Genomic DNA, 15,034 nt, shown 5'->3' on the forward strand with positions numbered 1-15,034 from the left:
CAGAATGCTGAATTTGTCTCTCAGGGAAAGACTGAGATCAGAACAGATGGATTCATGGTATGAGGTTTGGGCTTATAAAAATCTCATATGAATAGCAGCAGGTAACAGTTATGGCTTGAACACAATACTCAATATAAAACCACTGCCCTGCTGCAAAGGGGTCATTGGATTTATGCTGCAGTTGGTTGCATTTGTCAGAGGTGACTTTTGCAGGGCACTAGTCTTGTGAGCCTCAACTACTTCAAAAAAGATCATATCCTTTGAGTACATGCTGACTATATAATGATAAATACAGAAAAAAAGGAGAAACACCACTCCTGGGAAATGTAGTTAAATTCCTTGTTTTGAAGGGGAGCAGCATTTATGGTTTACTTTTAAGAAATGGCTGCAATACATTTGTATAAATGAATTATTAATAAACAAAAATGGTTAACCAAATTAACTATAATGGAGCACCACGTGATAAAATTCCCATGGTGCATGAAGGGAAAAATTACCCTGCTGTTGACCATGTCATCCCGATGAGTGTATTCTTAAATGAAGCCAAAATCACGACAGTTATGACAAGCACTGGCTTAACACATTGGTGATATCAGTTTGGGCCAAAGTCCGCACAATGGACTATGCCACGATTTCAACTCTCTCAGCCCCTTTGGCTAACCTAAACACACATTTAACAAATTGATAAAACAGCAAAGATCCCCCAGGTCGTCAAAGTCCACAGAACAGATTATTGTGCCAGTTTGAAGCAGACAGTTAGGGGAAGTTGAAATACTCTTGTGTTAGAGTTCATTACACTTTTCTCTATACCTTTTCCTTCACTTTCTAATCTGGAGCACCACAGGAGCCACATTCGTCGACAGAGCTGTCAATCATGACATCTTACCCCTTTTCTGTAGCATCAAATAACAAATTGAAACTAAACTTTAAAAATGAACACTAGGACATAAATCTGAAACAATAAGAACTAACTTTAATGTGAGAAACCCTATGTTTGAGGGGAAAAAAATTGAAGTTTCTTTAGAATTTAAGGTTTAACCCATGGTCCATCAGTTCACATGGTGGACTTTATGACCTATGCTTTGGTCAGTAGGGAGAGTTTCAAATGTTTTGGCTTTTACTTTGGTGGAGTGTCATGTTGTCTATGCAGTTCATGCTCAAAGCCCACATAGTCTTATTATGACTATTAGGACAGAATATTAAGGATGTAAACTCTGGTGCAAACTAATAAGTGAACACCTTGCCTTTCAATAAATCATGCAGCCATCACCGGCTTTAAAAATAATATTTGCATGCAGCTTCATGCAGATCAAACGCCTTCCTGTTATGATCCAACTTAAAGCTCGATGATTCCCAAATAGCTGCAGTAAAGATCCTTCTAATTTCCCCCCACAATCCCCTCTGAGAGCCCGTTTCTATGCAACACCTCGCCTGAGGGGATACCAATGTAATTAACACACCAGCTGCAGCTGCAGAGGCATTGTTACACACCGGAGGTGTAAATACGAAGTGTGCTGTATAGTTTAGGACCCTGCCACTACATGGTGGTCTGATAACAAGGCATTTTCTTTTGTTGCCTCAAAGTTGTCACGCAAATGTATGTTTTTTTTTAAAATTTGTTTCAGGAATCATTTTATTATAGTCTTTGTGCAAGGTGTCTGAGTGAAAATGTGCAGTTTCAGGATATATTGTAATACTCAGTTTAACTGAAACTCTCTTTTATATAGCTGAGTAGTTTTCAAATACCTTACACACTTTAGAAGTTAGAGAGAGGTTAATCACTTTGCTTGATATGCTGTTTAAACACTAAGTGATGTTACAGGCAAAGAGTATTTGTCTCAATCTATAAACAGACCTCTGCTGTAGGTATGAGGATGTTAATGCTCTTAGCCTCTCTCAAATACACAGTTATATCTATCATCTCTAACGCTAATCTACTTCTATGTTCTTTCCCTATTATCCTTCGTTCTTATTCATCAGTGTGTCTCTCTTATTGGGGGGCCACCTTCCCTCCCTGCGTGTTCACAAACTCTCTCCCTCTGTCCAAACTTTCTTTGCTTTTCTTCTATCCTCTTCTTATCCCTTAATCTCTTGTTTCTTTTTCCACATTCGCTGCTTATTCAGCACACTCCCTCCTTCTTTTCCTTTCTCTCTGTTGTGATGCCATGCACTTACTATCACTCTTTCACACCTTTCCTCTGTCTCTTTTCATATCCATCGCTCCCTCTCTTTCTCTCTCTCTCTCTCTCTCTCTCCCTGGCTCTTTCTTTAACCTGCCCGTCAGCTCTTTTTTGCAGAGCTCACATATTGGCAAGACTTTCCCATCTCCCTCCTCCTCCTCCTCCTCCTCCCCTACTTGAGTTCGCTCTTTGAGTTACCCTGTTCAACCCCTCATCTCCCCTTCAATTAAAACTTTCTACTTGTTTATTCTCCCACTTCTGTTCATTAATTCCCCTCATCTTGTCTCTTCCTATCTCTGCCATCTTTCCTAAAAAAAACTCCTATTTTATTCCCTTTATGTTCCTCATCGCATCTGAACTTCTCTTTTATCCACTGGCCTGTTAATTTTGAGAAACCAACCTCTTCCTCTCCTTCTCATTTTCCTGTTCCTCTGTAGCTGCATCCACCATGGCAGTCAGGTGGCTCAGCTACTGATGACACTCTTCAAGGACTAAACATCTGTCTCCTTTTCTTTTCCTTTCAGCCATGCTCTCTACTTCTCCTCTACAGTACACTGTGTCCCCAGCTGGGCTTAGTCTCTGAAGAGCTTTATTGGCTTGTGAATTGAGTAAAAAGACAGTTCACAGTGGAGATAGATAAAAAAAAAGTCAAAAGTTGTCAAAAGCATTTGACAGCTTAGAACAAACATTTTTTTGTAGCTTTTCTTTAACAGGTCTGTCATTCTCAGGCTGTTTCACTCTCTTGCACTGCATTCTCCCACTCCTGAAGAAATTATGAACTATCGATCAAATAACTGCTAATGGTGACTTTTACATTAACTTATTAGCTTGTTTTGCTGCCTCTATAAATGATAGCTGCTGCTAAATATTGTTTTTATCTGGTTTTAAATTAATCGTTAATCATTATTATGCATATCCAGCTAAAGTATTTGTCTCGCGGCAGGTCAAACTTTTGACCACACGTCGTTTACTGTCTTAGGTTTTATCATTTAAGTGTCTCACCTTGACTAAAGAATATTAGGGCAATATCAATAAAATTATATTTGAACATATGGAGCTACCCAAGACCAAGGGAGCAAGAAGGAGAGGGAGAACAAAAATATGTGAAACAAAAAACTGATATAGGAGGACCTCTACCATACACAATGTCCACATATAGGATAGGTAATACAATTCAATGAAAAAGCAGTACATGGTGCAAATGCACAGAACCTGTCATATTTAAGAATATATATAAGACTGCACATTTAAAACATTAGATGAGATGTGCTGTTTCACAATTGACACTCCATGTTCAGTACATCTGTCATCCAAATCTCTTCATCATAATTGGCTCGTTCTTAACTGGAGATAACAAGTGATAATGTCAGTTCCCTGAAGTCACAACATCACTAGAAGAATTCACCAACTTTAAAAGAAAAACAATATGCTGTGTGTTTTGATAATCTAGAGGAATGCATTGTTCTTGTATACTATCACCCTAACTATGGGTCACGAGGCGAGGAAGCTTAATAATGTTTCCATTTCCCTCATTCTGCATGAATGACCCTCCCAGGGTGGGAAGCCAGATTTATCTGGTGAGGGCACTGCATGTTGACAGAGTCCTGCTTGTGCCTTCCTTTTATGCTTAACCTTTGAACATAAACCGAGATCAGATAATCTGCTGATGGTCGGCACTTTACTCCGTCCTCTTTCCCTCTATCCAAAAAAATTCCTTATCTCACCCCCCTCCACTCCTCCATCAGCCCGCCTCCCCCCCCCCCATCTCCTCTTTTATATTCTCTCCATTTGCTCACCATTGGCCATGCTATCTCGCTCACCAAGCTGACAGGGCAGAAAAGTGAAGGGACAGGTCTTTTTAACTTGGCATATCTCTCTTAGCACACCTTTTCCCTCTCCCTCTCCTCCGTGCTCTGTAACTCCTCTAAGCTCCCCTCTAAACTTTCACTCTTCCCCTGCTGCCCTCTCTGCTTAAAATTCCAGCACCACCACGTTGTTCACCCTATCTCCCCTCAATTTCCAAGACATAATCTTACTTTTTGCTACTCTCTCTTGTTGCATACAATCCACTCCTGCCAGACTGTCCGAGTGGTCGCCACCCTATTTTTGTTTCTGCGCAAAGGGAGGAAAAGACTGCCTGCCAAATGTTTAGGGGTGTGGTAACTATGCTCATGCAATTCCTGCACAAAAAAAGTGAATGTGTTCATGAGCAATAACAAGTGTTTATTAGGGGATACCCTTGAAAGGGAGATCCTGTGTTTGTTTTGAAATGTGCGTCAGACATGGTGGGTGGGTTGGGAGTAGTTTCTTACCGGGTCTCCTGAGTGTGACTCATGAGTTCCAGTGACAGCCCTGTCTGCATGTCATCCCTGTGTTTAACATGGTGACATAAAAACGTTTGGATTCTGTTTGCATGCTGTCTGGGATCAGCCATGACTGCAGGAGGTAGGTCCAGTAGGGCTGCAGAAACCATTCCTTTTAGTAATAGAGAAATCTATCGATTATTCTGGCGATTAATAGAGTAATCGCCCTCTGTTATAAATGTACACCAATAATAATCCACACAGATCAAAGAATGGACTTTCTTGAATAGAGCTAGAACTGACTATAAAAGCAGCGTTCTTTATGTGCGTGTGTCAATTAAAATATTAAAAGTCAGCGGGGGAATAAAAGCTGTCTCTGTATTGTTATCGTAAAGAGAAATATCTTATCAATAGAATCCAATAGAATATGGTATATGAAAAGGAAAAAGTTGTTACTTCTTCAGGCTCAGCAAAAACTCATATCCTGGCGCTGTGTCTGAGACAAACCATAAAGGAGATGTGTCAGTCAGTGTGCTTGTGTCAAAGAAGAAAACTCACTGTCGCCGCACACGAGAGCAGAGACGTTGATCAGGATTGAGAAACACATAGAGACGCTCATGCTCTGCAGAAATAAAACGAGAGCACATAAATAAGTCTGCGAATTCCATTTATAAAGTATTTTGTGCCGTTAGACAGAGCGCTGTGAAGCTGTCTGGATTTAGACAAAGCCTTGAGGCAAAAACTTTGCCTCAGCATTTTAGAAATCACGGTGCTCCACTGATTCAAGGAATCGTTTCAGCCCTAAAAGCTTTGTTTTTTTTTCCAGCACCTGGGACACTGAGTATGAATACTTGAAGGGCATTCTTTTAAACCTAAGATGTTTTAAGTGTTACCACAGACAAGGCCACCTTGAGTTCTCAAAAACACTCAAGAAGCATGACATCACACTCACTGATATCACCATCCCTTCAGAGTGTGGGAGCACACAGGTCTTGTCTGCATGTGGACTATGTGTATTAATATTTAACTTGTTTTTTTACTTTCTATTTCTTTGTTTCTGTAGTGAATATCAGGATATCTTAAGGGGTTTTAAATGTTACTTTACAAATGACGACTTTCTTTTTTCTTCTTCAGGTTGCTTTGGTTTGTGTGAGCGTGCAAGCGCGCATGTCTGTGACACTGTTTCCGACATTATATTTGCTCACAAAGCCAACAGGTTGAAGAGGCTTTTGATTAAAAAGGAGATGAACAGATGGGGGAGAGATAAAGGCAGCAATGAGAAGGGGGAGAGATTGAAAAAGGAGGATCTGGGGAGATGGACTGATATATGGCAAGGCAGAGACTGATAAGACAGCACTGAGAGAGAGGAGGGCAACAGATAAGAGAAGAACTGCTGGAATAAAGAAGAGGAGAAAGGTATGCCAGGAGCCTTTAAAGAAGATAATGTGCTTCTTTGTCTGAATAGAAGTTCTTTGTTTAGCGGAGAGTTATTGCATAGTCTGTTTCTTTTTAAAAGTTAATCATGCACCTCACTGCTAGCATACTACTCTCTAAAAGGAACATCTTCATTTTGTTACTCTCATAAATGTAAGGGTTACTGTAGTGCTGTGTGAGTGTGCATATGTGAGTGAGTGTGGCAGTATTATTACTTGACTTAAGCTTATCGTAAAGTCAACATGGAGGGAGAGAACAGTAAACTTAAATCTCCTGAGTATTTTATGCATTCCGTCTTAATCACAGGGTGAAAGCAAAAAGTGAAACACTTCTTCGGGACATCGGCTTGAATTATGTGTAGGTTTGTCTTAGAGATTCATAATAAACCATTGAGATAAGAAATGAGAATCAATTTGAGTCTACATTTAGTCGACATATTTTAGTTAGGAAAGTGGTCTTATGACAGAATTTGTGATTTTGTCTTCATAGTGATCAAGTCAAACTCACTTGATTTTGATCAAAAATTGTAATGTATACATTGGTAAGAACAATCAAACGTAGCTCTATAAAATTAGGGCTGTCAGCATTAACACAATGAAATTAAGGTATATGCTATTTTGCCCCTTTCGTCCCTTAGTTAAGCCGCTGTGGCGTCTTTCTGCTGCAATGATGGAAAAAAAACACACCACTGTGCCTTCAAATAGCTCACTTCAACAAAAACATTACTACACGGGGCTCAGTTGACTGAGTGGTGTAAAGTAATATGCACCTTGTGTGAAATGGAATTAAGATATCACCAAAGTACTTTGAGTATGAGCTAAGCATACAGGTGCAGCTGATCAGACTGATGTCAGCGGGCAATAACCAAAGCTGGCAGAGCGAGAAAAAAATTTAAATGTGAGAAAAACCACAGACTTGTGGATGAAACTAAGTTCAAGAGGTTAACTACAGTGGAAGATTTTGGCCTAAAGAGGACGTCTTCTTGTTGGCATGTTGTGAACAGTTACACCTCAATGAAACCAAAAGCAACTAAACAAAAAATTGAAAAATGCTATTGCATGAAAGGGGATCAGTGTAGAACAGAATTGCTTCATAACGTTAATATTGACTTAAAATCATTTTTTTAATGCTAAATGATTGAATGTTTAACAACATAATTGTGATTAACTATTGGAATTCAGCAAATAATCCTAGTTTGAATAATGTATGGTTTTACAGCCCTGATAAAAATGCAATGTAATGAGAAACTGTTGAAAATCATCCTGATTAATTGAATTATCTACATAGCTATGGTGTGTGGTAGCTTTTCATGGTGTTTGATTAAGATAGACTTTGTCTAAAAATAGTCAAAGCTTTATGTGGATCTACCACTGATGCAATCTTAAATCCAGTCCAACCCCAAAAACAAGAACCTAGGGCAGGCAGTCACAGAGAATAAGTGCCAGTTTTGTCCAAGTGTTCCCATTCCTTAAAGTCACAATTCCAAGAGAAATTATAATGTATTTGAGAGCCACATCATTTGATTTGGGACATTTTGTGTTGTTTTACTTGATAGTAAAAGTAGATAGTTTACCCCTTGACTGTTTCCTAAGTGTGTGTGCCAATTACACTGTCAGAATATGCTTGTTTTTGTCTGTGCTTGCTTACACATGGACATATTTCCCTGCTCACAAGTGCCACTTCACACACACACACACACACACACACACACACACACACACACACACACACACACACACACACACCCACTCACACACACACGTTTTGTGCAGGTTACCTTGTCTGGTCTCCTCAACAGAGTTAAGTTGTTCAGAGCAAAAGGCCAAACAGTGTTGACTTTGCTCTATGTGTTTACATGTGTATGTGTTGGTTTCCTTTTTCTACAAATAAATTCTGTCCCCTTATCTCACCACCCAATTCCAACCCTTTAATGCATACAGACTGACACACTTTAATGGCAGAAAAGGAGAATGTGAAAACTGCTGCACAAACATAAGGGAGAAAAAAAAAACCTTGGGGGGAATTCCTCGAAGTGAACGAAGACATTCTGACATTCTGACAGAACACTAACACACAGACCCAAAAGAACACACTAGGGCACTTTCACAATGATAAAGCGGTGAGCTCCTATCAGTTGAGGTTCGCTATTGCGCATAGAAACACAGCTAATCAGCACCACTGAATTTAATAACTGAAATTAGCTCTAATTTTCAACATGCCTTGGATTTAAAGAGCCGTTTAAAGCCTTTGCAACATCTAACAACCTGTCTGTCTCAGCTATCACAGTGAATCTTAGTCATTGTGCAACGAAAGATCATCAAGAGATAAAAGGATTCTCTTTGATAACGGTGATCTGATTTGATATTAACAGAACGTTGAAAAAAGAAAGACTCGACAGCTCTGTCAGGACGATCTGCAGTGAGTGACGGCTCGTCTCCCATGTGACAGCGTTCAAAAAGTGATGTCATCTTCAAAGCTCCTGTGACATAATGATTTAATTGTCTAAAACTGTGTAAAGTTAATGCTCAGACTAAGCATGTCACCCAGCCAAGTTCTGAGGGCATGTTCTCGGATATAATAATTTCCTGACAACATCAGCGGGTGTTCCCGAATCTTGGATTAATTCAGCAGATTGCAAGCGTAGACATCTTGGGGATATTTGCAAAGCAGAGACTGTTTATACTTTGGATTCAAATTCACCCAAATCAATCAACCTCTTGTGTATATTTATATTTTTTCAAAAGCATTCAAGGTCTGGTACAGGTTTAGAAAAAATATGAACTAGCACCTATATGCTCAAAGTAGTTTTCAACTGCCTCTCTTTAAAGGAGACCTTAAGGCAAATTATGTTTATGTAGAAACTGATCAAAAATACATGTTTTAATGTAAATGTTGGTACTTTTTAAAAAATCTATGACTGTGAAGTGTTTGAAGAAGAGAAGCCAATACAGAAAAATGTTGTCTCTCTCAGTTGGAGAAGAAAGGTAGGAGATTGTCTGTGAAACAAAAAAAAGCAGATCTGACAAAAACTGTTGAAGAAGCTCCCATTTCAAATTGTAAAAGCACATTAGCGTTTTAAATCTGCCTTCTTCTCAAAGCTCCTGCTTAATACTGTACTTAGCACTGTACAGATAGAGACCATAGATGTTTCATCCTAACCGGCATCATCTACACATAGTACAGCTGTGACCTCTCTGCTTCAGTGCAAGATCCAGCAGCTGTTCTGCTACGAACAGGTTACATCCCTGCAGTTAACATCCAAAGGTGACAGACACATTGAGATCAAAACAAAAACAAAACTCAAACTACAATGCTTTCTAATGAACAGTCAAATGCACTGAGGAAAATACGTGAAACTTCGGGAAAGTTCCAGAAGAGTTTGAAAGGGAAAAACTGCCACTGTTTTTCAAGTCACGACCCCCTCCTCTTTGTTATTGTTTTAATATTAACACGCACACACAGACATGCACACACTGGGGTGAGAGGTGCCTGAGGGGCAGTCGTCCAGGTTAGAACCTAATACAGTGGTATTTTCATGTTTCCCAGCCAAAAGCAACCCTGCAGCTGTGTGACTGCCTTTGTGTGTGTGTGTGTGTGTGTGTGTGTGTGTTTGGGGGGGGGGGGGGGGGGGGTTGGTTGACTCTATAGCCTCAGGGCCAAATGAAAAGTAAGCTTGGCGCACCTGCAGGAAGTGAGACAGGCAATAGGCTGAAGACCTCAGCTTGAGTGAAGGAGACACACTGTTACTATGACAGAAGTCACCGACATGCAGTTTCCAAATCTGTGACAGTGAAGTCATCCTACACACTTTTCTATTCCTTCTTCTGAACATCTTTTACCCACTTCTCTTTTATTTCCTCTCTGCACTCTGCTGCTGCCTCCTCCAACAGCATTTAAATCAGTGGGTCAACAGGTCATTCACCTCAAGCAGCCATTTGTCAGTCAATTGTCACACTTCCTGACAACTGATGGGCATTTGAGGACTTGAGCACGTATGTATGATCATCTCAATAGATATTATAGGCTGCAACTGAGACAGAATATGAAATAGACAAAAAAATAGATCCAATGATACATTTAAGGAGAAAAGGCCACTGCCTTATCTGAACTAGCTTCAAGTTTTTACCAAGCTACTGTATGAGATAAAAAAATGATTATGATAAGGTACACTATCCATTAAGTTGTTTTTTTTTGTTTGTTTCTTTTGAATACAACAGATGTTAGGCAGAGAACACACTGAAAGCGCGAGCAACGTCAACACAGAAACATGACAGTAAAGAAATAAAGTCGTCTCACCGTCTCTCCTGATGTTGCCCATCATCACTTTGGCGATGGAGACCTGAGCTCTCCCGACTCCGGTAACAGTCCCCAACAATAAAACTATCCACATCTGGAAAATCACCACTCCAATCATGGCGATGACAAACTCGTGTAAGGTTTATACAACTTAAGAGATGTCCTCCTTCACTTACTGCGCACAAACGGGATTAAAAGACAAGGCGAACAAAAAAGTTTAAGTCGAAACGAACTTTCCGTTCACCAACTTTGAGCCTCCGCGTCCTGCCTCCTCTGCCCGTAAATGTGAGCCACTTGTTGCCTCCTATTCCTGGCGCCTGTCTTACACGGTGTCCCGTCCTGTGCCAAAATCCCCACTAAAATAAACGTCTCCTTCTGAACGTTACGCACCCGCAGATACCAGAGAAGAAAACTCCGAAGCAGCAAAGGGCACGTGGAGGGTAATATAGCTCCGTTCACGGTCAGACATGAGTTTATAGGCGCCGAACTTCTTATCGCAGAGCTGCAAATAAATTCTGTTCAGTCACTCAGAAATATCCCGCATAGTTTACTGGTTCCTTAATGACGCGTCTCAGCCATGAAAGTCAGCGCGTAAAAGTTTACCAACTTGTGCTGCGCGCTCACGATGCGCGTGCGTCAGTGATGTGTGTGGGTAACCTGGGGCGGGATGTTAAGAGGCACAGAGGAGAACTTCACTTTAAGAGACAATTTAGTGGGGAACACTATTAAAACATCACTTTAACAATTTCTATCTATCGATCATTCATGTGTTTTGTGCTTATGTATGTTGACACACTAAGCGCTTGAAACAAAGCATGAGCTAACTCAAGAAGGAGGAGGTCTCTCCAGTAATTGGCATTACACAAAGAAGAGTAAAGGAAACAGCTGAAGTGAGTTCACGTGGGTACTGATAACAGGAGGGTGGTCGTCACATTCTTTTTACTATACACTGCATGTTGGATTGTAGAAGGTCAAACCGTTGTTTTTTTTGTTCTTCTACATAGAGATTTCTGTAATTGACACTACTCCCCTGTTTCCTCCCTTTTTTTCTTCATCATTTACTGGAGAAAACGTGCTGCTGTCACAACCCGTCTAACAAAACACAGATGGCATGATTGCACTTGTTGAGACATTCTAATAAGTCAAACGCAAACCAGGAATCATCATTCAATAGCTTTGTGCACGCCAAATGTTTGAAGTCATTCTAATGAGCACATTTCACAGAGATTGATCCAGCATTTTTTAAACATTACTTTATTTTAGAAGCAGTGTCTTCAACACTTGCACTGAGTTTATTACGAGTGTTTGTGACCAAATGTGCGCCCCTCCGTGCACACACATAAATCTGCTTTATTCACTGGCACTTGCATTTTTTTTTTGTTGTAACATCCTCACTCACTCGTCACACATTTCACTGTTAGCATCTCCCCTTGTTAGCTCCCATTTCTGGTCACCCGTGTCCATGCTAAGCACACCATCACATCTTAAGGGTAATTTAGGTTTATGGGATGAACTTGCCAACTCGAGGTTTCTGCTGAGTCAGCACAAAGCCTTTCCCCATTTGCCCCAGCAATTGGCTAATGAGTAATGCAGCACCTTTTAACGCTCAGAACCACTTAGGGGATGATATAGGTTATTAATAGAGAGGGGAAATTAATTAAAATTAAATTCTATTAGACTTCCCTGCTGTGCTTCAAAGGCATTCTGCACCTGGGGAATGAATATGTAAGTACATTAAAAGATGGCTGGCAGGCACAAATCATACAGTATGATATGCATGCTCATGATGTGCACACATGCACACTTACAGTAACACCCTAGGGCTGTAATTATATTTATTCGAACTATAGGGAAACAAAGCAATATCTGGACATCGGCATGGACAGTGAGCTCATGCGAGTCTAAAATAAATCAAATTAACGGAAGGCGAGAAATAACAGAAGGGTGCTCATTATTATTGCTTGATTAAATAGCCAGAGCATTATCACGATTGAGTGGATGATATGCAAAGTCAGATTGTTTCTCTTTTACTGTATTTCAGCTCCTCTGTGTCTCTCTGTGTGTGTGTGTGTGTGTGTGTGGGTGTGTGTGTGTGTGTGTGTGTGTGTGTGTGTGTGTGTGTCCACAGCATGTGTCTGCTTGAATGATCCGGCATTAGTCTTGTCTCCCCTGAAGCGTCTGCACTTTGCACAAACATTGAAAAGTAGCCTTACTGTCTAGTGTGTGTGTGTGTGTGTGTGTGTGTGTGTGTGTGTGTGTGTGTGTGTGTGTGTGTGTATGTGTGTGTGTGATTGAGGCAGTCTAGCTTCCAGGCAGAAACGTGAACCACTAAATTAAAAGGTGCTGGTTAAATCCTCAACACTAATAGACCTGTCGTAACTGCTGAATATCCTTGAGCAATGCTCTGCACAGTGCCGTGTCTGGTGACAGGACAGCTTTTAAATAAATAAATAAATACTGTGTTAACACTGCTGACAAAGAAGAGACTCACACCTTGCTGTAATCCAGATTTTATCTTTATGTGCACATTTGTTTACCCTGATGATCTTAGCAATCAATGCTCAGTTTGATGTTTAGCATTACACATTGTGACAGGTGTGTGGGGGAGATGTTAGGTTGTGACACTCATGGATTTAGAGTCACAGTCCTCTGTTTGACATTTTCCAATATATATGTGGCAGATAAAAAGGTGTGCTTCATTTTTAGTTTGTGTTTGAACCCCATGCAAATATTAAGGCAAATGTCTCAAGAAAAATATCTGACTGGAGAAATTTGATTATTTGAAAAACCAAATAAAACAATTAAAATTGCTACAGGTTAGTGGTGGAAGGTTAACAGGTGCACCATCATTCATTCATTGTTCCCTCCCTCCATTGTCCAAGTCAACGTCCTTATCTTCGACACTCTGACACGACATGTTAAAATACTAAGTATTCATACTAAAATGCCCAATCCTTTCAATGCTTTCTTTTTTTTTAAGATTTATTTTTGGGCTTTTTGTGCCTTTAATGGAGAGATAGGACAGTGGATAGAGTTGGAAATCAGGGAGAGAGAGAGAGAGGGGAATGACTTGCGGGAAGGAGGCCACAGGTGGGATGTGAACCCGGGCCGCCCGCTTGACGGGTTAGTGCGCATGGTTAGTGCGCGCCCCATGCATGGGGCGCGCACTAACCATTGCGCCACCAGCGCCCCTTTAAAGATGCTTTAAACATTATTACAATTGTTCTGGCCAATGGACTTGACAAAACTACAATATGAGTAAACTCACTTTTACAAGTGCTAACGCTAAAATGAGGCGACGTATGCTAGTTCAGGCAGACAACTGGATTTAAATTTAAGCATTAAACTTGAAGACGTAACTGATTTTTGGCTCAATCTTCCCTTTAATATTCATGTAATGCACAAATGTACCGAACAATAATCGTTGTGTTTATTCTTCAATGAAATAAGGCTGGTTTCAAAGGCACACATAGGTGCTTTTCACTTCCCTCTCTTTTTCTTACACACACACACACACACACACACACACACACACACACACACACACACACACACACACACACACACACACACACACACACACACACACACACACACACACACACACCCTCCCTCCCACACTCACACACACATTTTTATAATAGAGTTTCTGGTTTTAGTCCAATTGGGCTGATTTCCCAGAACTGATGTGGTGCTGATAATATATCCACGAGTGTGTGTGTTCGAGTGTGTGTGTGTTGGTGTGTTCTGATAAAAGCCATATTTATCATATGAAAAACAGACGTCCTCAGGTTGTGTTATTGGGGATGGTGTCTGATCAATCATGATATACAGACTTTGGCTTGAAGCGGGAGAAAAGATGAGGGGGGAAAAGAGAGCAGAGAAGAAGGAAAACAGAGAAGATGAGGGGAAAAGTTGATGAACTATTGTGACATTTGGAACTAGAAAACACACAATTAGATCAAAATGAGGGTAAACTGTTCTCTTTTTGCACAAAGTGATTACAGAGAAGGGAATGAATCAACATGAAAGGCTTGTTTCAGACGTCAAGATGGTGTCACCACAGTGATGATTTTTTATGCCCATGTGGTTAAACCAGTGGTTAACTGTCCTTAAAGTATAGATTTGAGAATAATATTTTACAAAACATGAGCAAAAGTGTGATTATGTCTGTCAAATGTGTTTGTCTGTGTGATGCCTTACTTCACACATTAAATGTGGGCGTAAAAATGTGCCTTTAAAAATGAAAACTTGTGATATAAAATATTTTTTAATGAAACAATTCACAAGTTCAAATTCTTATCTTGTCTATAATTGTAGAACATTTTGGCTCAGCATCAAATGTGCTCTAATAGCGCAGACATCAAAAGTCAAAGGTGAGAAGGGCAATGAGCATTATTCTCTGCTCCTTTTGTCTGCCTGCTTTTTCTTTTGTCCTCTCCATCTCATCCCCCTGCTTACCTTTTCATCCTCTCATCCCCTGGCTTAATGTCAGATGAAGGAGGATTAGCTTTGGCAGGGGGAGACGTGACCAGTGTTTTACTGTGGAGGTGTGTCTGAGTGAGTGTCGATACATTAAGCCTGTTCTGAACAAAAGTCTTAGAGCCGTGTTCTAACAAAACTGCAGTAACTTTTGCTCTTGAAAATGTCAAAAAGGCAATTAATACAATGTTGAATTGAGTTCTACCTAAACAGGTATCAACATAAGACTAAATAAAACATGGGGGAGATCTACTCTTTGTCTTGCAGTAGTCTGTGGCGCTTCGAGTGTAGTTCAGCTGCTACATTCAGAGTCAGACAGACCACGGCTGTTCTCCATGG

At 40.3% G+C, this 15,034-nt stretch overlaps 1 protein-coding gene across 2 annotated transcripts in view; it reads right to left on the reverse strand.

Annotated features, from left to right (window-relative positions):
- Positions 1-10,849, reverse strand: part of pdgfd (platelet derived growth factor d) — a 51,393-nt gene extending 40,544 nt beyond the window's left edge. Inside the window, exon 1 of one of the 2 annotated variants that reach the window (XM_020649630.3) lies at positions 10,214-10,849. In XM_020649630.3, coding sequence (XP_020505286.1) covers positions 10,214-10,331 — 118 coding nt within the window. In that variant the 5' untranslated portion in view covers positions 10,332-10,849. The remainder of the gene's footprint in view (positions 1-10,213) is intronic. The other variant, XM_020649631.3, reaches the window with a different exon arrangement.
- Between the last annotated feature and the right edge of the window lie 4,185 nt (positions 10,850-15,034).

The sequence above is a fragment of the Labrus bergylta genome, chromosome 11, assembly GCF_963930695.1.
Source record: "Labrus bergylta chromosome 11, fLabBer1.1, whole genome shotgun sequence".
In the NCBI taxonomy this organism is placed as follows: domain Eukaryota; kingdom Metazoa; phylum Chordata; class Actinopteri; order Labriformes; family Labridae; genus Labrus; species Labrus bergylta.